The sequence below is a fragment of the Ascaphus truei genome, chromosome 3 (genome assembly GCF_040206685.1).
Source record: "Ascaphus truei isolate aAscTru1 chromosome 3, aAscTru1.hap1, whole genome shotgun sequence".
NCBI classification, from domain to species: Eukaryota; Metazoa; Chordata; class Amphibia; order Anura; family Ascaphidae; genus Ascaphus; species Ascaphus truei.
The window spans coordinates 340,164,700-340,189,350 of NC_134485.1; the positions used below are offsets into that span (position 1 = coordinate 340,164,700).

The 24,651-nt window shown below is 37.6% G+C and overlaps 1 protein-coding gene across 4 annotated transcripts in view; it reads right to left on the minus strand.

The window, feature by feature from the left end:
• Positions 1-287: 287 nt before the first annotated feature.
• The window catches only part of LARP4 (La ribonucleoprotein 4), a 44,654-nt gene continuing 20,290 nt past the window's right edge, over positions 288-24,651 (minus strand). For all 4 annotated transcript variants that reach the window (XM_075591664.1, XM_075591663.1, XM_075591662.1 and 1 more), the window contains 13 exons: positions 24,028-24,115; positions 22,023-22,159; positions 19,958-20,061; positions 19,184-19,294; positions 18,626-18,679; positions 17,317-17,529; positions 16,161-16,264; positions 10,332-10,565; positions 10,085-10,133; positions 8,779-8,931; positions 7,715-7,836; positions 6,819-6,981; positions 288-4,045 (listed from right to left, as the gene is read on the minus strand). In XM_075591664.1, the coding sequence (XP_075447779.1) occupies positions 3,713-4,045; positions 6,819-6,981; positions 7,715-7,836; positions 8,779-8,931; positions 10,085-10,133; positions 10,332-10,565; positions 16,161-16,264; positions 17,317-17,529; positions 18,626-18,679; positions 19,184-19,294; positions 19,958-20,061; positions 22,023-22,159; positions 24,028-24,115 (1,865 nt within the window). In that variant the 3' untranslated portion in view covers positions 288-3,712. The remainder of the gene's footprint in view (positions 4,046-6,818; positions 6,982-7,714; positions 7,837-8,778; positions 8,932-10,084; positions 10,134-10,331; positions 10,566-16,160; positions 16,265-17,316; positions 17,530-18,625; positions 18,680-19,183; positions 19,295-19,957; positions 20,062-22,022; positions 22,160-24,027; positions 24,116-24,651) is intronic.

Consider the following 24,651-nt stretch of genomic DNA (forward strand, 5'->3'; position numbering starts at 1 on the left):
GATCTCAGAAAAATCGAGAGGTAGGAGGTAGTGTGCGTGTGTGTGTGTGTGTGTGTTTTTTCCCTTGTTCCAGATATGCAGGTTGAAATTAACCTAGAAGGTAGACAAACTTTTCTGAAGGAAGCCTTTTTCATGGTTCCCTTAATATTGATTTTGTTCAACATGTTAAGTCAAACAAGCCTCTGACAAGAAATTACAGTCTTCATCCAACCAGACAGAGCAATCACCACCCAATATTTGTAGCACGATTAAACTTACAAGCAAAGCAAAATCAAATGCAGACACAGTTTACCATTTGAATCAGCTTTATTCTTCTAATTCTGTGTTATTTCAATACTCCATAGCACCTTGGCAATGTCCAAAACAGAATACAAATACATGTATTTTATTTAAACACTTAAAGCATGAACCTACTTCACAATTTCAAATTAGGACAATGACCAAATAAACCAGAACAATGGGGAAAAAAATAATAATAATAATAAGTAGTATGCATGTTTCATTTGTCCAATAGAAACCCATAGTTTTGAGACAAAATGCCAAGGAAAGTTAGAATTGCCAAATAAAGAATGAGAATACAATTGATCTAAACCTAAATAAATAGGTTTAGTTTTTGAAAAACAGGACAATTAGGAGTACAATTCTTCTGTTTCACATAAGCAGTTTTATAAGTGCCAAAAGGCCTATTAATATGAATGTGTTTTCAGGTAAACAAGGTTCAAGAGATATCCCAGGTTAAGGATTTCCTGGAACACCCATATTTGAACACATTTAGATAATACAAAGCTGACATTTCTATGGTACCATAGAGTAAAGGAAGCCCAAACTACACAATGTACAAAACAAAAAGCACGCTTAGCATACTGGTGTGAATGTTCCAGAATAAAACGGCAACAATTAGATAAAGATTCTATTGCAAAAAAAAAAAAAAAAAAGTTATATATATATTAAAAAAAAAAAAAAAAAAAACCTAACAGAAGCATTTCCCCCAGACAGTAGCTTGTCATACAATGATGCATTTTACAAACAAAAATAAGTTGTAGACCAATATTTGATTTGAGCACAGGTGGTGGACTATTTAACCTGGGTAAAAGACCGATATTCAAATTGCTCAAGCAAATAATTTTCTGCACTTTTCACTTCAAAATCCAAAAAAATATCAGAATCTTGCTTTCCCTAGAACGTTTGATTTTAACTGCACATATGTCTGGTTTCCGAGCACAAAAAGGAATGTAATGCCACACCATTTTAGATGTAGATTATATGCTTTGAACTTTGCAGAATCTTGTCGTTTACATGTTGATAGTGGTAGAAACTCTATTCTGAATAAAAGCACATTTACACTTCCATGAAAAATGGATCATCCACTAGACACTTACAAATGCCTTAAAAAGACAATAAAATAAAAACAAACCGTAATCTTTCTGAATCATGCTAATAAAGTTAAATGTATTGTTCAGACATTTTATGATTGCTATGACGGAAGAGATCTGTAACTTTAGCAGGTGTCCAATAGGACAAGAGAGGGGCACAATTTGCTATGATAATTATAGGATCACAAAACAGAACAGTGAAGATGTTAGAAGAAATTATTGGTATCTGAAGTTGCCTGAGAATATATTTGGAGAATATGATTGAGTTAGCATCCAGCCTATGTAGGCTGTGTGCTCGTCATGCAACATACTGCATTTGCAGAAGTTTATACACAATTCTAAATATTTTCACAGCCTTTTAAAAATTTACTTTGATAACCCCAGTTCACAAATAAACCTACAGAGGGCAAGGAAGTTTAACTCTTGCACAGAAGATACAAATAAATACTTTAGTTATGGAGACATCCTTATGTATAGCTTATGCTGGAAAAGCCAATACTTTCACACATTTTATAGGCATTTACTGTACATGAGCTATAAGTTTGCTGAAAAAAAAAGCTATGCACAACTGTAAAACACAATTCATCCTTTCAATGTCATATTAATCACCTTACATTATAGTATTTCTGTAAGTCACAATCAATGACAATTTATTTTACATCTATTAAAAAAAATACATTGTACAATTAGAAATACTCAAGTACGATCTTTCAAATGAATAAAGTTGATAAATGCACTGCATCAAAAGGTTCTGACTGTCAGAACGAAGATCATTTTAGATTATGTTATCTTGCACCTTTACCAGGCTCTTACCACAGATAAGGCGACATCTTTTTTGATGGCTCAAACTCAGCTCTTAAATACACTGGTTTGCCGACCAGCTAGATGTGACCAATGACCGTCACAAGAAGCTTGCCAAACGCTATTTTAATCTCACTGACATTGATGGGCTAGCTATATCCAATCAGAAGTGGAAGGCGCCATTAAGGGAGACTAATAACTTTAGTTATTTAGAGCACTAGATTGTGTAAGAAATCAAACTGTGCTGTAACTGCTCCGAGTAGGTACAGCTTTTAACAAATCCCAACGCAAAGCAAAAAAAAAACCACATTCTCAAAAGGTGTGGCAAAAGGAATAAGAAATATTACCAGTCTGAAACAAGATCTTTTTCAGTGATGCAAACCCTTTATGCCAACTGTATCAAACTAACTATATAACAGTGATGCTTCCTCCATGTAACTGCATGGATTGTATAGTGCTTACACTTGTAGCTACTAAAAGCCATTTGTTTAATAACCAAAGAAAAAAAAAGTTCTCAAAAAAAATGCTCGGGTCACTGCCACTATGTCTACACCTCTGGAGAGAAGGCAAACAGCCATTGCAGCAATACATTTACAAAGCAAGAATTTGTTCTTTGCAGGTATGTCACCGATATAGGATGGTTAGAAACTTACCAACATTCTACATTCCAATGAGAAAATGAATGACAGATTTGAAATCAGATCAATTATACATAGCCCTTCCTCAATCAATACATACAAAATACAGTCTGCATTTGTAGATTACATTATCAATAATGAGTGAAAATCATGCAAGACTGGGAGGAGAAAAAAAAAAATCAAATTCATGAAGACAAATGCAATAAAAACTAAAACATTTGGATATCCCGAGTCTCATATCCTTACTTTAGTTAAAGCTTTTTAACTTAAAGATTTAATATGTCCAATTTAACAGAGTCTGTAAAATCAGAGTTAAAAGCTCAAAAATACATTTTAGTAAGGTCAAAAGACAAACTAAATTTCACGCTAGTAAAGAAATGACATTATAGCAGTACATTCAGTTTTATAATTGAATCAGTGACAAAACAGTACGTGGCCACAATCACTTAACCCATTGACCACGCATCTCATCCATGGATTTGCAAGGCCAAAGTGGCATACTTCTACCACCAGCAAAGCCTTACATAGATTAAAAAAGTAATCTGTCATTTCTAATTTTTTTTTTTACAGAACTTTTTTTTCTCCAAAAATAATTTTCTCTCACCCTCATTTTCTACACTGAGGTCTAGGTTTAATTCTCAACCCTGAAACAGATACCAGGCAAGAAACCTCCGCAACTTAAAATATTAAAAAAAAAAAAAAAAAATTATAAATCGCAATTGGAGCGCTCCATCACTTCAAAACCACATTTAGGAGATGAATTTTGGGTTCCCGTTTCCCCCCCTTTATACAATGTCAATGCTTACTGCTGCTGAACATTTTGGTACAGTCTCTTCTTGGCTGCAGATCAGTCCACAGTTTGAAAACGTAAGTTAAATAAGACAAAAAGTTGAGGAGTTTTTACTTTGGTGATCTTGGTGGCACGTATTGCTCCTTGCCATTACGTCGTGTTGCTCCCTGAGGCGAAGACCGGCGCCCAAACTGGCGCCTCTGTTCCCTGATTTTTCCTGCACCGCCTCTGGATGATCCATTGCTGCGATGCCCAGAATCTTTTACTTTTCCTTCGAGCTTGTCATGGGACTTTTCAAGACTCTTCTCAGGAACACAGTTTTCTTCATTTTTGGCAGGGGATGCTACATTTGAACGAAGCTCACGGAGCGGTTGGACAGGAACTGCAGCTTGCTCCTTCGGTGGTTTCTGACATACTTCAGCATAACTTAATTTCCGGGGCTCCTTCGGAAGAAAAGCAAAATTAAAAAAAAAAAAAAAACACTTTAAAAATGAGGAATTTCAGGAAATGGGACTCCAATATTTTTAAAGCAGATAACTGTTAAGGGTTACATTCATTAATGCTCAAGGATAATCTGTAACCATAAGGAAATCAATACACTGCAATAAAATAACGTGACTGCCATTGATAAAAATGCACATGCAGTGTGGAATTCTAGTCATTGTATTGGTCATGAAGAAAATAATTTTAATGGCAAGGGCTATTCAATGTCTCGAAAGTACCCACAATTTAGGAAGTGTCCTTTTTAAATCAAAACACACAAGTCTTGTTAGATCATGGTTATGACAGCCCCCCCGAAAAATAAAAAAAAGCGTCCACACTAATTTGAACACCTTTCTTTAACCCTTTGAACACTGGAGGGGACACGGCACCAGAGTGCCACGGCCAATATGGCAAATTGCATTCGCTCATCAACAAGCAGTCAAATGACCATGGCAGCACTTTACCCGGAAATGGGAGTCCTCTACCAATTCCCTACACGACAGACCTGGATGCGATTCCCCCTGGAATACTAGCACCCTGCAGGCATGATGTACGGCCAGACCACAAGGTTACAAGTGCATTTCCACCTAGGGTTTTTTTTTGTACTAGATGGGAATCAGACAGTCTCCAGACCTGAACAGCATTTATTTCAGCTCCGGAAACCCAGTGTTTCTTTAGATACTTCCCTCCGTAGGTTATGCCGATAGCAGCCCTGGCAGGGAGAGCAATATGGCGGTTTAAAACATCCCATGTCACACTGGCCAATAGGAAGATGCAACATGTGTTGTGATTTCTTATTGGCCACCGGGTGACCATTTAACATGCATGAAATACTGGCATAACCTACAGAGGTAAATATCTTGGGAAGCAAGGGGTCCTTGTAGCAGAAATTAATGCAGTTCATCTCTGAAGAACCCCCGCTTCTCACTTAGGTGTCTCTGCTTAATTTAAAGGAAATGTGTTTTATACCAAACTTATGATTTCACCTATTTTCATAGGTCACAGAAATATATATTTTTTTTTATTGGGGAAGGGAGGGGAGGGAAGAGGGGGGAATGACCAACTCCAGACTAGACAATTTACAATGATAGTAGACACTGGTTGCTGCCGTAGCAAATAAAAGCAAGCAAATTGATGGCTGAACGGTCTTGGACACATTGCTAAAACTATTTAAACTCGCAGGCATGTCCCAACACCGCTCTTAAGGTGGAGCTATTGGCTGCAAGAAATGGAATATCAGTATAAGGCCCTTAATATAGTGGGCGTGCGAATAGCCAGCCGTCCTATAATAGGGCCGCACGCGTGCATGGCAGTGAGCGTGGAGCTGGCCGACAGGGGGAAAGACTGTGAAAAGTACGTTTTCGCGCCGCTACCGCCTCTGTAATGTATGCATGTGCACAATGTTAATAGATTATTTATTCTAACACAACATGTCTTTTTTTAATTTAAAAAATATAGAATAATTTACACACACACACACACACACACACACACACACACACACACACACACACACACACACACACACACACACACACACACACAAAAAAAGTGTGTGTGTGTCACGTGCACTCGCGTTTGCGCGGGTGCACGTGCGCTATAGAACAAGCCTAAGGCCGCGCTTATAGTGCCGGCGACGTCGCCCGAAAACAAATACATTGCCGCCGCGAAAACCTGAAGCCGGCAACATTTGATTTTTCAAGGGCCATCGCGTCACGTGACGGCCCTTGAACAAATCAAATAGCCGGAATCCCGCCGCAACATAACTTTCACCGGTGGCGATGGGTGACGTCACCCGCCGTGTCGCCGTCGCCCACGACGGCACTATAGGCACAGCCTAAGACATGAAGAGGTGGGAAGAAACGCGTGCCACTGTGTTCACCAAGATTACATTAAATTACGCCAACCTACAAATAGAATCTTAACAGTATTTGGTTAAGGTAAATGGCTTGTTTGTAACCCAGTTGCGATACTATTTATCCAGTGTTTACATCTACAAGTCACTCACAGAAGCATTTACGAGGTATGAAAGCCCTCAGATCTCATAATCTTGCCATCATTGGAAGGACAATACAATCATAGCCGTAAACTAGAATAAAAATCCCACAACAGGGGTAAAAAAAGAATTAAAAGCAAGGTAGAGATAAAGAAAAATAAAGAGTAAGGAGACTAGAAGGAAAAGAAAGAAAAATGAAAGACATATGAATGCAAGTCCTTTTTCCTCCAAGCGCAATATTTCATCATCATTGGGCTAGTATAAAAATTAGACACCACAGTTTAGTCTCCTAATGCACCCTTCGTTTAATTTTTCCAAAGTTCTTATATATTCAGTGTAGGCTTCAGCTGCAAATACGTAGTAAATACTAGCATTATCGATTGTAAACTTAATTTTAGTCAATTATGGGAGACACAATCTAATTGGTATATACAACATTGATGCACCGCCCTGTTCTACAAAAATACAATACATATGAGAAATATATGCAGTGGTAAAGCAGAGACACAACAACAATGGCATGAGAGGCAACAGTAAATGCATACGAGAATGCAGCGAGACCCGCAGTAAGAATGTTGGTAGAAGTGTGAAAGGCAAGTTTCACAGGTAGGAGGGTGACAATGGAGAAAGAAATAGAGTTATTAAGAGGGTTGGAAGGCTCTAGAATGTTTTTCAGTTATTTTTATTTGTGTGGTCACACCTTCAGTCTTCCAATATTTAAAAACAGCCATTCATACCTGCATATTCACTACAGGCAACACACTTGCTGATGACACTGTGGTGGCAGCTTTGGGGGGTTTCCCAGAAGTAGAACATACAGGCAATACTGCAGAAGTCTGGCTTGCAACATCTTTATGACAGGAGACATCTGTAGATTTCTTCTCCGGAAAGACCGTATTGCTAATTAGGAAAAGCATACAGGTTAAACATCTCATTCGGAGAAACCGCCAATAGAATTAAATATTTGTTCAGTGAATAAGGTAGAGAAACTCACTGATAAATAAATAATAATAATAATAATAATATATATAGATATATATATAGTTCAGGTAATGTCAAACATGTGTACAAGGTTAAAAAGCCCTCAGATCTCATAATCTTGCAATCATTGGAAGGACAATACAAATATAGTCTGAGCAGAGGAGAGGGAGAAAAAATATATGGGATAAAATAGGAATGAAAGATTAGGCGGGGCAGAAGGGAAAGAAAAGTGAGGGGAGGCAGAAAAGAAAGAAGGGTAAGGAGCTCAGATTTCTAATTGCAAGTCTCTTTTCCTCTAAGCGCGATACTTGATCATCACTGGGCCAATTTAAAATGAATTCGATCAGAAAATTATTCGACCTTGATTTTGTTTGAGGATTCACAGAATTAATGCTACATTACATATTGCTGTATATAATAAAAATAATTCTACTTTAAGAAGAACAATGAACCCTAGAGTGAAAATTCAATAATTGATATCATTTTATATCAATTAATAAAATTATTTTAGTTTTATTTTAATTATTTACAATCAGCAACAGAGCACTTGTCTGCGAGTAGCATGTGGGCAACAGATCTGTCAAGGAGTTCGATAAAGGTTTTACGCAAGCAGATTTCAATAAATATCTAGAGACTGAACTCTAGTGCTCACCTTGATTGCGTGGGGTCCTCTGTTGTAGGGAGTGTTGTACATGTGACAGGCTGTTGGGTGGTAATTTTTGCAGATTCTTCCAGAGCAGGTACTGACACAGTTACGGACAATTGTTTATTCTCCTAATAAGGAAAAAAACGAACATAAGTACTGGACACCTTAAAAGTGTCAGGTGTGTTCCGCTTCTCTGAAGACACTATGGGAACCATCCAATGTGCAACATAGAAGGCATATTTTTAACGGTAAAAACATTATGTAGCAGTCAATAACAAACAAAGTACATTGTCCATCACCCGGTATGACAAATCCTCTTCTAAACCTACCCATTTCAATTAGATCATGCATAAAACAATGCATGAGTGTGGTATTGAATGCATGTAGTGCCAGAGTACTCCTGTTTCCAGGTAAAAACACTGGAACTTTTTTTGTAAGACTCCCCAGGATTCCATACTTCTTCATTTTGGACTACAGGCCATCATATTTTGGCTGCTTGTCTCCCTTTGCTGATCCTTTCCCCAATGTGCATGGAAGTCATGGGATTGCATCCTAAAGATACAGGAATACTTCACAAAGTGCTTCCCACTACCTCTATGATCAGAAGAGTGGGGAACATTGCACACCATTTATACTATTCAGTAACTTAGTATCTCTTACCCACATTTTCCTTTAAGGCGCTCGTGTTCAGAAATCTCAGAAGAAATCCTGCACCATTTAGTTTTGTACTTCCTTCCTTCAACCCACATCCATGTAGAGATCTGGTATCCAATAATGAACACTATTTCTAGACAGTCTTAAAATTTCTGTAGATTACAATATTCCCGTTCATACTGATATTACCCCTTGCTATATAGTCCTAGTACAAAGATAATCCAGACCGTTATATACACACGCACACCACTGGTGCATAGACAACCATCCGGACTGCCAATGTTGCTGCATGTCTTTAGAATATACAAGACTGAAAACAAAAACAAACCTCTATAGGCTTGTGTGTGGCATCTAGTGGAGACACCCCCGCAAAAAGTAAACTTACAGTTATTTAATGTGGCCACTAAAGGTCTTACCTTTTCTTTGCAAATTCCTTTGACAACATCAGCCATCCTACTTTCAAGAACAGATTCTCCTGGCGTACTTGCAATACTTCCAGGCAAAGGAGGGAAATTAGACGCCAAGAGATCAAACTTCGGTACGTTTTCTTCCACTGTAGGCAAAGGGCGCTGAAACAAAACAGATGTTTACTATAGACAAATGTTAAGATAACTGCATCTGCAATAGGTGTTAAGAAATTAACCCAAACTTAACCAAGTTGATTTGTGAATTTTCCCAAATCAATTAGAAGTAGAATTAGCCCTCAGATCTCATAATCTTGCGATCATTGAGAAGGCCAAACAATCATGGTCTGAGCAGAAGATACAGTGGTAAGAGAGATTTAAGATGAAGTAAAAGGAATAAAAAGGATGAAGGAAATGAGAAGCTCAGACTTCTGAATGCTAGCCCTGTTCCCTCTAAGCGCGATACTTGATCATCACAGGGCCATCCTTTTTACCGACATTTGTAGTCTTCACATATTTTCAGAAGCGCACAGGTGTACATTTGTAGAAGTCTGTAACCCAAGCAATGCAGATAGATAACACAAGGGAAAGCCAACCAGACTACATGTAAAGATGCCCAATTGCATGTGGATAACCAAGATCATTAACAATATAGTTTCAACAAGTGCCTCTCTTGTACAAGTAACCCATACTTTATCTCATGGCTCAACACAAAGTCTGCAAGCAGTTTTCAATCTTTGGAGAAGCACTGGTGTGTAAATTAAAAAAATAAATAAATAAATACGCTTTTAATCTCCAGACGATTAACCATATGACCAAATTGCTGTGGCCCTCACTAGTTTGCAATACTTCCAGTAAATCTGTGTAGAAACTGAACCACGATTGCCACTAAACGTGAAAGATTAGTGTTGCAATAAAGACGACTTTGACTTGGGTAAATAAACAAAACATACAGTAGTAACAGAACTTGATGGCAGGAAAATTGATCAGACTAAAGCCAAGGGGTTCTTTTCTCTGGTGTAGACACTACTTGAACCTCGGCTTGCCTTCATATTTATGATTGCTCTATAGCTATCCCAAGCATTTCTGAAGTTCCTTATTGTATTAGTTTACTACCTCTGATGGGAGTCTTTCCTCCCGAATCCACAACTCTTTGTGTCAAGTACTTCACCAATAATACCGAAAACCTAAATGTATTTTGCAATGTTAAATCTTGGTTGTAATCCAGTTCAACAGCATATAAATTAGTACAAAAGAAATTCTGAGGCAAAGCGGGTTAAAGGGAAAATTGAATTGACAGGAGAAGAATGCAACTTACAGAAATGCGATCATCTTCTCTCCGCCTTCTGCCTTTAAATAGATTTCTCCTTAAAAAGAAAAACATGTTCATGAAAAGAAAAATTTGATGCAGAATCTTCAGCTTTACCTAAAAGGTGTACAGATCTTGCTAAAGATAGCTTTATTTTGTAAACAGCCCAGAGTGAAAATGTAAAATATGGCAACATTTGTATTTCAGGCTGCCTATAAACAAGGCCATTCAACATTTTATTAAAACAGTAACATACCTGCCCCGGCCAACTCCATCTGTACCATTCTGCTCCATCTGTAATGACGGTGGGTCCTTAGGAGAATAAACATGCTCTTGCTGTCCCGTTAAAGTGTTATGTCGCTCAGATGGAAAAGGCCTTGAGTTTGTTCTATTTATAGGTACATCTGCTAGAGGGACTGGAGTTGCTGCAGTCCCGCTGTCTGTAGCCCGTTCCGAGGCATTTGCAGATGTTCGAAAATGAGGCTTCACACTGCAAAAAATAAAAACAGATGTCACCTTACAAATAAATCTAGGACCAACTCTAAATCTGTGGTATGTCTCCTATAAATTGCAACCGACTGTATTTAACAGGGATATACCAAATAAGTATACATGGGAAGGATGTTGATCCAGGGATTCATCCTATTGCCAATTCTTGGAGTCAGGATGGAATTTATTTTTTCCCTTCTGAGATATCATTAGATGATATGACTCTGGGGTTTTTTGTATACCTTCCTCTGGATCAATAAGTATAGATATAGGATAAAGTATCTGTTGTCTAAATTTAGCATACAGCAGAGACTGAGACTATTCTAACACAAACCAGTGGCAATCGCCAGAAAGACCCAGGTACATACCTTAAACTAGACCCAGCATTTCTGCAGACTAATGGCCCATCAGATTAACAGCAGGGGTCCCTGGCAGTCCCATTCAAACTGAATGGGACTGCCAGGGACCCCTGCTGTGTTAATCCTATGGGTCATTAGTCAATGCAGAAATGACTTAAACTAGCCAGGTTACACCCAGCACATACCCAGAATGTAACCGGGCTAGTTTAAGGCAAGCTTTAGAATACTCTCGTCTGTAGGTTGAACTTGGACGTACGTCTTTTTTCAACCTCATCTACTATGTAACCATAGCATGCATCATAAATTTAGGGGGTAATTCTAGATACACCCTATTGATGTCAATAGATGTTTTTGTGCCCAACATTTTTCAAATTGCTGGTTGGGAGTAGATAGAATTACCGCCTTTACAAAAAAATGTAGATTGCTGCAGTTAGGACATTCACTTTTTAAAGGCACTTGCATTACAGCTTCAGGAACTACCATCATTTTCAAATAGGTATTCACTCACATGCAACTTAAAAGGAATTAAATCGCACGACGCAGGCAGTATCATTCCTTCCCATTTGCCCAAGTAAATATCTATTATTTGATTGAAGAGCGCACCCTACTCCCTCTTCCCTTTTGACTACCACAATATAGAACATTTATAATAATACATTTTACCAGTTAAAGTCAGAAAACTCCATAAAGTAATTTGAGAACTGATCAAGGATGTCATGCCACATCAGATAATAAACAGAAGAAAGAAAAAACAAAAATTGGATCAAGGCTTTTGTTCTCGCTTTTGTGGTGTTCCTTCCCGACATATTTACAAGTTAAGTGATACTACAATCTGATGCTCAAGAACTAAACATTCAGCTCAGTCAAATTGAATGTTTGTGCAGAAATAGCTATGCTTTTAGCTTGCACTTTTTTCAAACAGGGTGTAACCTCAATTTCATTCTGAAAGTATTACAAAAATAGTAGTAGTTTGAGTGGAATTTCAGTGTAAGGAGTCTGAAATGTATACCTGCCGTTTAGTGTTGATCACCATTTGTATGTAAATATGGAGTTTCACATTGCCATGCTTGGTATTAAACCCAGCCCCAGTGATTCACAATGAAAACCTAGCCCCTGTCGCACATATACATTATACATAGAATTTTAGAGGCCCGGAACATGCCCTGACGAGCTTACAATCTAGGTTTGGTCGCAGAGGCACAGGGATATAGAGACTTGCACAAGAACTGGGCTCCCCTGCTTTAAAGTCTTTAATTGCCTTTACTCACTGAGTCACTCCTTCAGATTTTCATTTCATAACCTTTTCACCACCTAAACTTTTCAAATCAATCATTCTAAGGGAACCAACCTAAAGAGAGGCAAAACTGCACAAATATGTTGCCTCCCACATGACTTTACCCTTTAAAAGGAATGGTAAAAAGAAAGAAGTTTAAATGATGCCCCCAAAACAGTTTAATACCTGAGCAAACTCCAAATACATGTTCAAGTACCAACTATGCCACACTACCACCAACATGGTTTAAGTTGTAATATAGAGTAAGATAACTCATGGCATTACGGATTTTCAAACAAATGTATTCAGTCAATTGTTCGATGCCTTGGCCATCACTCCATGCTAGTCACACTTGAAATGTCGAACAATTGACTGAATAAATTAGTTTTAAAATCCGTAGTGCCCAGAGTTATCTTTCTCTACTTGCATTCTGGATCACGGACAGGTATTCCCTGAACCAGGAGCACCGGTAATTGTATGCATTTCAATTGTATGGTGTGTAGCAGAGCTTGTATTTTAAGTTGTAATATAACACGGCGTGAAGCCTGCAAGCTTTTAACAGTAAAGCGGTTTCCTAATAGGAAAGTACACAGAAAGCCTTGCAGATTTGTACGAACATTGTGCTATGATTGTCTAAATTAAATGTCACCTTTGAGCACTAAGGCTATTTCTAAAAGGGACTTATCACTGTTTGAGAGAAACTGCCTCTAAATCCAGCAGGGAGCTGGTTAATTGCAGACATGCAATTAACTAGACTCTACCTGGCCACATTAGAGCTCAAAGAAAATCCTCCTGTTGGGAACAGCCCAATTGTTAACTCGGGAATCTCTCTCCCGACACAGGAAAGCAGAGAAGCCTGCACACAGACACTGTCTTGAGCACAAAGGTGTGCTGAGATCTAGAGACCCATAGACACCTATATTTCCTGGACAGAGGACCCAGGATCCTGCCAGAGACTGACATGGGGGGGAGGGGGGGGGCATCTGCTTATGGTACTTCCTGAGACTTTGGGGTGATAGGGTCTGGGGAAGTAAATTAGCCCTTACAAAAGGATAGGGGTTTGTTATTTTTTTGTTTTTGTATGTTTTGCCTGGATACAGGAACAGGCTCATTAAAGCCAAGATATAATTTTCACCCTAATCTGTCTCCATTATATGAACCTCTGCACACATCTCTTACACTATTAACAGGTACTAAGATCCTTGAAAGCAAAAAGGGAAAAACAAACTAAAACCAAAATACATTCAACATTTTTAAATGGCAAAGATTCATAGAAGTTCTCTTAGCAAGTTTCATAGAATCTATAATTAAAGTTTTTTTTTTAAAAGTAGTGTTATACACTATGAAAATCTAAACAACATATGAACAAACATAACTGCGGAGGACATGTCCAATTGTTAGCCCCAGAAGTTGCATTTCTGACCCACACATTTATCTATGTAATGATCTTGAATTTTGCACCCAAAATGTTAAATGCATCTCCCTACTCAAAATAAAAAAAATTATTTTAAGTTACATTACAGAAAGCTTTTGCGTATTAAGAAATTAGAAAAAATATTGCAGTATGCTCTTGTAGCTTACAATTTCAGTTTTACTTGGAGGTTTGTACATATAAATATTATACAGGCAATAGTTTCTGTTTTTGACAGTAAAGAAATGCAATGCTGCATAAAGTTACATTTTTTTTTTTTTTACATATGTAAATCATTTGATGAAATAGCCAAGAGGTTCGGCGTCTAGTATATTAAGTAGGACGGCATCATTTACAGTATGCTAGGTCTCAGAAAACAAAGACTCATCAACTGCATTGGTATCGATGGGGTGGCCTTGGGGTACTTGGGGCCCTGGGAATGTCATTTAGGCCCCATAGGTTTGAATTTGATGACTTATTAGCAACTTAGCAAGACAAACATTTCTGATTTACATTTCACTTCACCGTGTCGATTAAGTGACAACGTATCAATACATTCAGTGTAATTCATATTCATGGGGACAAAACTCATCATATATTAATGTTCTCAAATGTATCAGTATGCGTTCAAAAAAAAAATCCACAACTTACCTAGGTAAGTTTGAGATATGAGTGCACCCAGAAATAAACCTTACCAAAAATGATTTTAAAAATATTAGGTGGTAGTTAAAAGCCATATTAACTCTTCACCCAATACAATTTGGGGGCCCCTACAGTGTGGAGTCCTGGAAGTTCTCCTGTTTGCTCTTACCCAAGGCTACAATTGGGCAAAGAATTGTAACAAATTTACTTCAGAGGCAGACAAATACCAGACATTAGGATTCTTTATGGAAATGTTCCATCAATATTACATTTAAAAAAAAATAAACACGACGGGGGTTTGCCGAGCATGTGCGTTCTAAGTGAAACGTGTTTGTGTTTTGTCACTGAAACACGATTATAATTTATTTTTCTGCTGAAATTTCCATAGTGTCAGTTGGAATACATGATACAATGGACTTATGATAATTAACGTAAGATGCATATATTTTTGGATTGTAAAGTATTTAAATGCTGTTGAAAGACTGCATCAATGGTTGAACCTGATCTTGTAGTTGGAATAGCTGGATTGGAGTTGAGAGTTAAATTGAATGTTCCTTGCATGAATGTAATGAGCGGCAGTAATTCTTCTGAGTCAAAGTTCATGTTAAAGTCGCTTCTTAAAATGGGTATTTTATGATAATCTTTCTTCAATAAGGCTGCACCGTAAATAGGTTTGGATATAAAAGTACTGGTACTGTGGCAGTACTTTTATAAGCAAACCTGTTTGCTTGCCTGATCACATTTTCGTCTGCATGAACGACTGAGTGGTGTGAATTTTGAGCCAGCGTGGGTGCGCGCGATCGTGACTGATTGTGACGCATTTTCGTCTCCATGAAGAAGTTTTAGTTCTATGAGAATTTAAGTGGGTGCCTGAAAAGAAGAAGTTTCACTTTATATTTAGAATCTGCTAGTTTCACTATTTCAAATACCCCAAGCTTACCACCAGAAAGTTGTAGCTGGTAAATTAAAATTGCTGGCACAGTACAGAGGTGGAAAGCTGCAAACAACAAGTTCTACCAACGCAAGCAGAAATAACTGCAGCCCGTGGAATTAGCGCAGTGTCCGCCCCTTCAAACCCTAGATATTACATGTTAACTCTGCCAGTGACCTTTGACTTACCCAGTCAATAACAAATGAGATGGCCTTTTAAAAACAAGTGAAAACAACTATTCCAGAAAACTTTCCTCATGAAGAGTTTGACACAATAGTGTGAATTGCTAAAATTCACTTCTTTTGTTTGGAGAGTTGAATGTCTATCCGATTTGTAGATGTGTCGCAGGACACTTCCAACAGCAATGTCATTGCAAAGCATTGTGTGCAATGTAAAACAATGCTGTAACATACAGCCCTCTCAGATTAAATGCACCTAAAATAGGTTTTCAAACGTGTGAAGTTATTATATTTCTAAGCACTTAACATTCAAAAAACCTTTTTGCAAGGCAAATAAACCATTTATTGGCCCACTTCCTAGAATTCACTTGCGTACTACAAGAGATTGCCCTTCATTACTGTATTGAACTTTCCCCCTCACAACATTTATCAAATGATAACCCACAGAGAAGCCAGACTTGCACCAGAGCAATCGCTGTTGAAGTATAATTAGTATTATATTCTTCCTTTATAGCAAGTCATTGTAATGGTCTCAAAAAAGGTTGGATTGAAGTTACAGCAGTGTTCAGTTTAAGAGATACCCAGCAATTTTTTCATTAAATACATGGCTTACCGCTTTGTACGTTAGCCTTAAAATGAATGTACTCTAAAAAATTCAATGCGTCTATAGACCAAATTCAATTCTGATTTAATACATTATCCAATTTAAGTGTAAATCTCTTATAAAAAACAACAAATACAGCTCTAACATTAATGAGGGTAAATAAGCAAAGTGAGAATTAACGTTTGGATTACACTTACCGGTTTCTATGGAATGGTCGACCTATACTTAACGAAGCAGCATTTGTTTTGTAAGATCCTGATGAATTAAAACCATTAACAAACCCACCATTAGGGAATGGAGCCTGCAGCAAAACCAGAGGGGGGAGAAAAATTTTTTTAAAACGTTTAGGTACCGGACTAAATTGAAATGCCTTGTTTAATAACCGTAAGTGTTAGCAGGCATTAAAAGTTACATTCAGCATATATTACCCTTTTATGGTATAATGCTGCACGTCCAATCTTACATTAATGTAATTTAAATAGTGTATTGTGTAAATTTCTTCCCACTTATTGGGAATGTAGGATTTTTCATACTCTGATAGGAACAAAAAGGTTTACAGACACGTGCAGAATATACAGTCAAGATTCAAGGAAACTAACTAGCCATCTCATAAAATGAACTAGTTAATTTTAAGGTTGTGTCATTTGACACTTCGCATTGTAAAAATTAGATTCCACCTATGACAGCCCATCTATGTAACATGAGGTTAATTAAGCATCTTCAGTGCTATATGTATACATATGGACGAAAAAAAATGCGCAGGTGGTGACACTGACACACACACACACACACACACACACACACACACACACACACACTTTTTAATGTGAAGTAAGAATGTGTATAGCCTTAGTTGAACAGAGTTTATGTAGTATAAAAAACATGAATATTTGGCATTTTCAAGAATGGCAAACTGGAGGGTACCATGTTAACAGTTGCCAGCCTTGACAAATGTTTGATGAAAAAAACTGGCTTTGGTTTATTCGTTATAGAAGTAAAGCAAAGGGAACAAAAGCAAAACAAAAATCACATGAATGTCTGGATGCATCCACCTTTCATGTGCTGTAAAATTCAGGCAGCCTTAGACCTGGAATTCTATACCCGTATCTACAGCAACATAAATACTAGTGTGTACAGGTCTTGCCACAGATAAGAGGGGCTGCATACCAGTACTTGCACTTTATACCTACTGTTCAATAGACACACAGAATTTTACAAATTCAAGCTTTTGTAACAGTTGACTGACCATTAATTCGTGATCAAAATTGCCCTTTGAGATGACCCACAATGTGGAAATTGAATATATAGTTAAATAAATTATCCAAGATTAACTAGTTAGTGTAAACTGCTTACCAGTGGTGTTTCAAAATAAGGTGCTGGGTTTGGAGACCATGTTTGAGGCACAATGTTATAAATGGAGTACTGCTGATGAGGATTATATACAGGCTGCATAAACAGTGGGGAGGCAAACTGTGCTTGGGTCTGAACAGGCTGGGTGTACACACTGGAATCCACCGTCCGATATCCATTCTTAGCAAAGAATGTGTTGATGGCTTTTATCCTAGCCTGTTGGGAACAAAATAACCATGCGGTTTTAACCAAAGACATTTTCAGAAGTCTACACTTAACCAACGTCTCAAAACGGCTTGGGATAGAATTTCAGTGGTGAGGAACCTTCACCATATTACCCAATGATTTGAGAGCTTCTAAGGTCAAACAATTAGATTTGTCATTACACCAACATTTAATGTGTTTTGTGGATTTAATCAGGCCTTTTTAAACCACAGCAAATTATAGGAACTTTAAAAGCTTGTTGCAACAAAAATGTGTTGAAATACATTGGATAGGGAAAGTCCATTAGTACACCTCCATGCAGAGGCCTTACTGACTTCTATAGACCGTACTATACTAAATGCAATAGAAACCTGCTTAAACTTTTACAAATGGAAATTAAAAATAGTTTCGATACATAATGAAACTGAGCCTTTAGGCAGGAAAAACTACCTGGTTAACCTTGCACTGCAACTATGAAAGTCTTACTGCTATCACCGAGGGGCAGCTATGAAGTCAAAATTGTGTTGTTTGAGTGTTCCTTCTGCTAGGGGTACTTCTAGGACATACGAGAGAGAGATATGACCACACTGCAATGTTCAAGCATATCTTATGCAGAAGACTGCACAATGTTGAGGATATAACTACCTTCATATTAGAATTATATCATGTCAATGACATGGACATTTAAAACGTCTATTGAATCTTTATATGCTACAAAGGTGTAGTCCCACCAGGGCGTAACTATTTAGCGTTATGTTCAACAGTTTATAAACTTCTGCCTAGATACATTTTAATAATGATTTTTTGAGTGTAGCGAGAAAGATAAAAAAAAACTCCCACCTCCAACATGTTGTAGACAAACTAACATTTTCCTTTAAAAAACGATCATATGCACATACATATTACATACTTATTCCTCAAGGCATTAAATTACCAATTGAAAATCAAATTAGTCATTCAATCACCTTTGACCTACCTACATTGAATAGTGCAACTAGTTATTATCCACTAGCAACAAGCAGCATTTACATAAAAGGTGTGGGAACAGGCATGAAAAGAGAAAAAGAACATTTTGAAAAATAGACAAATATAAATGTGTACTACTTACCATTATTGGCTTGCCCTGAAAGGTTTTCACTTCTTCCCTTAGATATTTGAATGCCTACAGAAGAAATATTGTTACTCTATTAAAATGTTAAAAAAATAAATAGAATTTCAATTCACTTGTGTATTTTCAGGCGGGGCCATGGCGGTTACAGAGCTTCCCCCCCCCCCCCCGCTCTTCCCCAAGACTTTTAAATTAAATGCCGGAGAGCGCGCGCGAGGCCTCTAACTTCTCTTCCCTAGTCTCTGACGGCTTCCAGCGACACCATGGTAGGTAATGCGGCGTCAAATGATGCAGCGGAGCCACGTGGTGTTGTGTTGCCATGGCAACGCTATGTCAGAAGACACCGGACACCAGGTAAGGGGGGGGGGGGGGGGCAGACTGAAAAGTTTGACCACCCCTGCATTAGAGGACCGAGTTTCACGGTTACATCCCTATACAGTATGTTTTCCCGAAAGACTGATAAAACGGAATGAAATACACAAGCTTTATTCTCAGGTCACAAAATAGTTAAAAAGTTCACATTGTGTTAATCACAAAGAAAATGGAAAAGAAACTCACCTGTTGTGCATCAGTATCTGATTGGAATGTAACATACCAATTGTTATTGTGAGCAAATTCACAACTTATTACTTTGGGGCAGTTTTCATGATCAAATAGTGCTTTAACCTCCTGAAAACACAAGATAGAAATAAATGGCTTTCACTTTATTAAAATTTTTCAGAATAGTTCATTTTTTTAAATTATAAATGTGAATGGGGGGGGGGGGGCCTGCAACAATCCATATACATTTCTATTTGATTATAAATTTACAAAGTCAGACAAGAAACGCAGTCGTAAAAGTTTAAATTTGTTGCCGCTATACAATAACACAATTAGAATTGCTAAACTGCAACAATATATAAAAAAGTTACCAGTTTATTAGTTTAAAAATGGGAGTCGTGTCAATTGAAACATGCTTAATAGACCCAATGATACAAGTGAATTACAATGTTATCCATACAGAAATATAACAAATGTAGACGAAATATATGCAAGGCAAGATTTTCTATAATAATTTAAAAAAAAGTATATATATATATAAAAAAAAAAAAAACGAGAGGGCGGGAATCCAGGTGTTTTGATAGATGGTTATTTGCAGGGTCCTTCCTCCTAAAGAATGGTGCATATTGCCGGCATTACAGCTTCAATAGAAGTTTACAGCTACTAGAATTTGCAACGTTTACTTAAGTAACAATTACAACCACTTTAAATCATTACACACATATAACCTTTGTTTCATTAAAAAATAAAATAAAATAAAAAACAAATACACAACTATATATATAGAAATACCTCTACAGGAGTAGTTTCCAGGATCTCACGAAGAATAATTATACATCGTTTATGATTGGGTCTCACTTTCTCTCCTTTTTCATCAACCTGCACCACAGGAGTAGCTAAAGAAAATAAAGTTTGAAACATTAGCAAGATACTGTCCCTGATTTGGGGGAGGGGGGGGGGGGGGAGAATAAATACAAATAAACACAATTACTAGAGCATGCTGAACTTACACAATGATCAGCACATGTGCACTAGCGATGCGAGCAAAAACAGCCGGAAATAAAATAAGCTCAATGCCTCCTACTATCCTACTACACCATTTTGCTGTTATTTGGCAAAGCCTCTTTTCTTGCTGGAATAAAAAAATGCCAATTTGCTTGACAAGTTTATTTGATGGCCAGAGTGAGATGGAGCATAAAAGTATATATTTTTTTTTGTTTATGGTTACATTGAATGTAAATGGTAACACACTTTCTTCTATGTCAAATAAAGGGACACTCAAATGGCATGCTTAACCGTAGCTACGTCATGGGGTCTGGCCCCATCACAAAGTAGCTATGTCCTCGTTTTTCATGGGGAGATTGCCATCAAGTGCAGGATTCCTCCCCTTCGATCCAGCGACAGTGATCACGTGACTACGAATGCCAGAGGGGCAGTGTTACTCTGGTGCCGCACCGTCAGCACCGAAAGGGTTTAAGGGTCACATCTGGGAGATTGATGCCTTTCCCACCCAAATCTCATACGTGTGAGCTGACATTTGGAAGGAGTTCGATTTCATCGGCTGCTTCCTTGTGCGAGGTCACTGCGTTCAGCAATTGTTCGTACCGCCAAGTACTAGGTTTTAATTTTATCCTGGCAAGATCGGTGATTTGAGCCTGAGCTTTAAGTGTTTTTCTGCCATACCTAACTTCTCTTTCCCAGTGGGCCACCTGAAAGTGCTGGTGGGTGGTATGAGTAAACCCCATTTTATAATTGTGTGGCAAAAAAAAAAAGAGACTGAGATTACTCCGAACCCAATCACAGCCCTCCAGATAAAAACCATACATTTTCCAGACTTTCAAAACAAACACACAAAAAAAAAAAAGTTATGTTAGGACAGATCACCAATAAGTAATTAATTCACTTTGATTTTAAGTGGAAGTGTGACATGCAACTGAATCACACATACAAATCATTTTGCATGTCTACTGATCATATAAAAACTATGTTCTGACCAAGTCATGGCAGCTAGAAAAGGGTATAAAAATGCATTTTTTCTTGTGGATAGTGTAATATGGTAATTGTAGTATTTGCCCATGACAGTTTAAAAATTATATTTTAACGTATTCAATATATAATTCTTTCAGTAAGGTACTTTGCACATGAAGCTTATCTTTCCTATTTTTTTCCCCCAAAACGAACACACCAATAAATAAGAATCTTCACATTTTCTGAAAGAGGAAATTAAGTTGATCAAGCTTTACTTTGTGGGAGATCTGAAACTAGATTTAGTCAGCTTATCTGCACCATTAATCTATCTGCTTTGTAATCAATTGCATTAAAAAACAAACAAAAAAAAACACGCGTTTGTCAGTTTCATGTGTGCTACATATTCTGCAAAAAATAAAAAATAAATTGTGTGGCCAGAAATCTAACAGGTTAAAAGTTTTGCACAATCATCTTTATTGCCAATAAAAAAAAACCTTAACCAAAATATATTTTTTAGATATTGTAATATGGGCATAAATCATTTAAAAATGAAACAAGTTTTGTTTCAAATGCTGTCCCCTTCCCCTAACCCCCTCCCTTCCTATTTTGTTCTCACCAGACTATATGCAACGCTGTATCCTTGTATTCCCTCCCCCCCCCCCCAATCCTTTTTTGTACCCTTTTTTTTTTTCTTTTCAAAAAATAAAAAAAGATCAATAAAAATGTAAGTAATAAAAATGAAACACGTTTGTTGACGGAAATGCTTACATTAAGCACGACCCGTTCAATGGAACCTGGCGTAAGATACGCTCGAGTTCCTGGGTCCCCTACAAGAGATCAGCCACAGTGCAAAAGCTACAATGTTTATATTAACAAGATTTGCACCTACATCGTAACACTTCAAGAATAAGGTCCATGTCAGCGGTCAGTTTCTTGATTCCTTCCATATTTGCAATTGTCCATATTGGCACAAATTGATCACTATCCATTTGTGACATCAAATAAAGATCCTTTGAAAGATTCTCACTGAAAAAAAAAAAACAAAAAAAAAAACAAAAGAAGGATAGAGAACTTTATTTTTAGGTCTATAGTAAATAAGATACTGCACAAAGCATAGATCAAGAGCACAAATTGCACCTGCTATTACATTTGCTTTTGAAGCAGAGAAAAACACAACATTATTTTTGGCTTCCAGCCCTTCCTTCACAAATAGAAGAACTATTTTTCAGTCTGTTTCATGACCTCTGGCCAGCCTCTGTATATGAGCCCATCAGGAACAGGGTTCGATGCCAAATTGAGTTAATTAAAATGCTGCTAGAACAGAGGTAAATAACTCCTGTATCACACTGCTCCTACAGGCAGGGTAGCAGCAGTCCTGCACCAGGAAACAGAGCACATATAAATATACAAAAATAACAATAGATCTTCAACGGGGATGCTGCTCAGGTTCTCTCACGGTGTTTCTCAATCTGCCCCACCAAAAGAGCCACAGGAGACCTTTACCATAAATATTAATTTTCAGGGGTTTAAAATGGTTGCCAACGTTTTGGCGGTGGCTAACAGTTCGATTTGCACGATGTTAAAGGAGAATGCATACATGGCATTAATAAGATGGGACCTCACCCCACTAAAATTATCAAAATGTATTCCGGGTTACTCACCATTGTACCCTAAACAATGTGGTGAAAGAGCTGATCTGCTACATATGCTGTGGTCTTGCCCCTGTGGGAGCAGATTAGAGATTGGCTACAGAGGATTTTGGGCCTCACCATTCTCATGGACCCGTGGCTCTTCCTATTGAACAGACCAGCTCAGGCATAAGCGAGTGTCGAAAATAAATTAGTTGCTCATTTTGCAACAGCAACAAAATGCGAGATCGCAGCATTATGGAAGCAAAATGAAATTCCCTCTATTACTACAATTCGAAATAGAATTTGTTTGTCTGCCAGATGGAAAAACTAACCAGTTCAGTTAATGACACTGGTGCCAAATTCAAAAAACGTTTGGCAACCGTGGCTGGCTCAACCAGCTATCCCAGGGGTGAACGGTGCCACAATTATGCTTTGATAGAAATAAACGTGTTCTCCGTTGACTAGGGAATCATAGTTTAAAAGACATTGAAGTTTGGGGGATTAAAACCTGACCCTAGTGATGGAAATAGGTGATTGAGACCGCACGGGAGAGGATAAGGCACAAGATGACTGCAAGGAGATGATAAAAGATTGAGGACATGGACCAAAAAGGTAAAAGAACTATTGTGACATTCTGCTGAATCCCAAGTCTAATAGCACATCTTAGATCAGATGCCCTGTAAGGAACCCCAACCCTCTCTAATAGCGCGTCAGAGATCAGATGCATTGTAAACTCTTCCGTATTTGGTACAATTTTCAAATGACCTGAAAATAGCAGGGAACCCTTTAGGGATGTCAGGAGACTCCAAGGGTTCCTAGAACCGCTGTGAAAAACACTGATCTATACCTTCAATGTGTGCACTATGAGAAGCCAAGCAGCTAATGACAGTAGCCCCCCACCTCCCCCCCTCCCAGTTACAAATATCGCCAAGGCAGAATAATGGAAGCATATTTCATGACAAAGTGACAGCTATTAATGTTTTAAGTATAATACCCTTAATGTAGAACTTTTGTGAGAAGGGAGTGAAACCATGTCCTTAATATTGATCTGTGACAATTAGCCCTTTTCAAACAAGAACGTGTGGTGTATGTTTGCAGAGCATTTTCCTCATTAAATCATATTTTACTGCAGTAATTTGAGACAAAAATAAGTGAACTAGTCAACAAATTTGAAAGAAAACATCAAATCTTAAGTAAATTCAATGTGCTATGGCTTGTCTATGTGTAGTTAAAGAATCTACCTCTGATTTAACACGACCCTACCGTGAGAAGCAGAATTCAAGTTGTTTCTTCAGACACTCTCTGAGGTCTTCTGCAGAAACAGCCTGCGTCATCGCCGAAGTGCCATCACCTTTATATTTATTACAAACAAAAAAACTTGTTAGTATATATTAGAATCAATTTTATTTAAGTATTTTGACAAAGACAGCCATTTAACACCCACAAATAATCAAGAGGCATCTTCAATGCAAGCTCAGCTTTAAAGCGCCACTAAACCCAATAAAAAAAAAAAGGATTAAAATAAAAAAAAATTTCTGTACATCCAAAATAATCAATTTAAATAGCAAGGGTTAAGAAGATCTACATGATTTTGCCAATTTGATTTCTACCTATTAAAAAGATGACTACTACCTACTGTTCGATATAAACCGGACCTGTTCAAGTTTAGTCCAGTGGTCTGCTTTCACTTCAAGTTCCAAAAACTACTCAACTTAGAATAAAGCACAATTTAACCATTTGAACTGTATTACTGTAGAGACCAGGAAAATATGTGATGACATACAGAGAGACAAACACTTAAAAACAAGTTAGATAGGGGCCTCTTCAAAATGTCTCACCTTGGAAATTAAACATGAGTTGCAGCGTGAGATGGATGTGGTGTGCAAG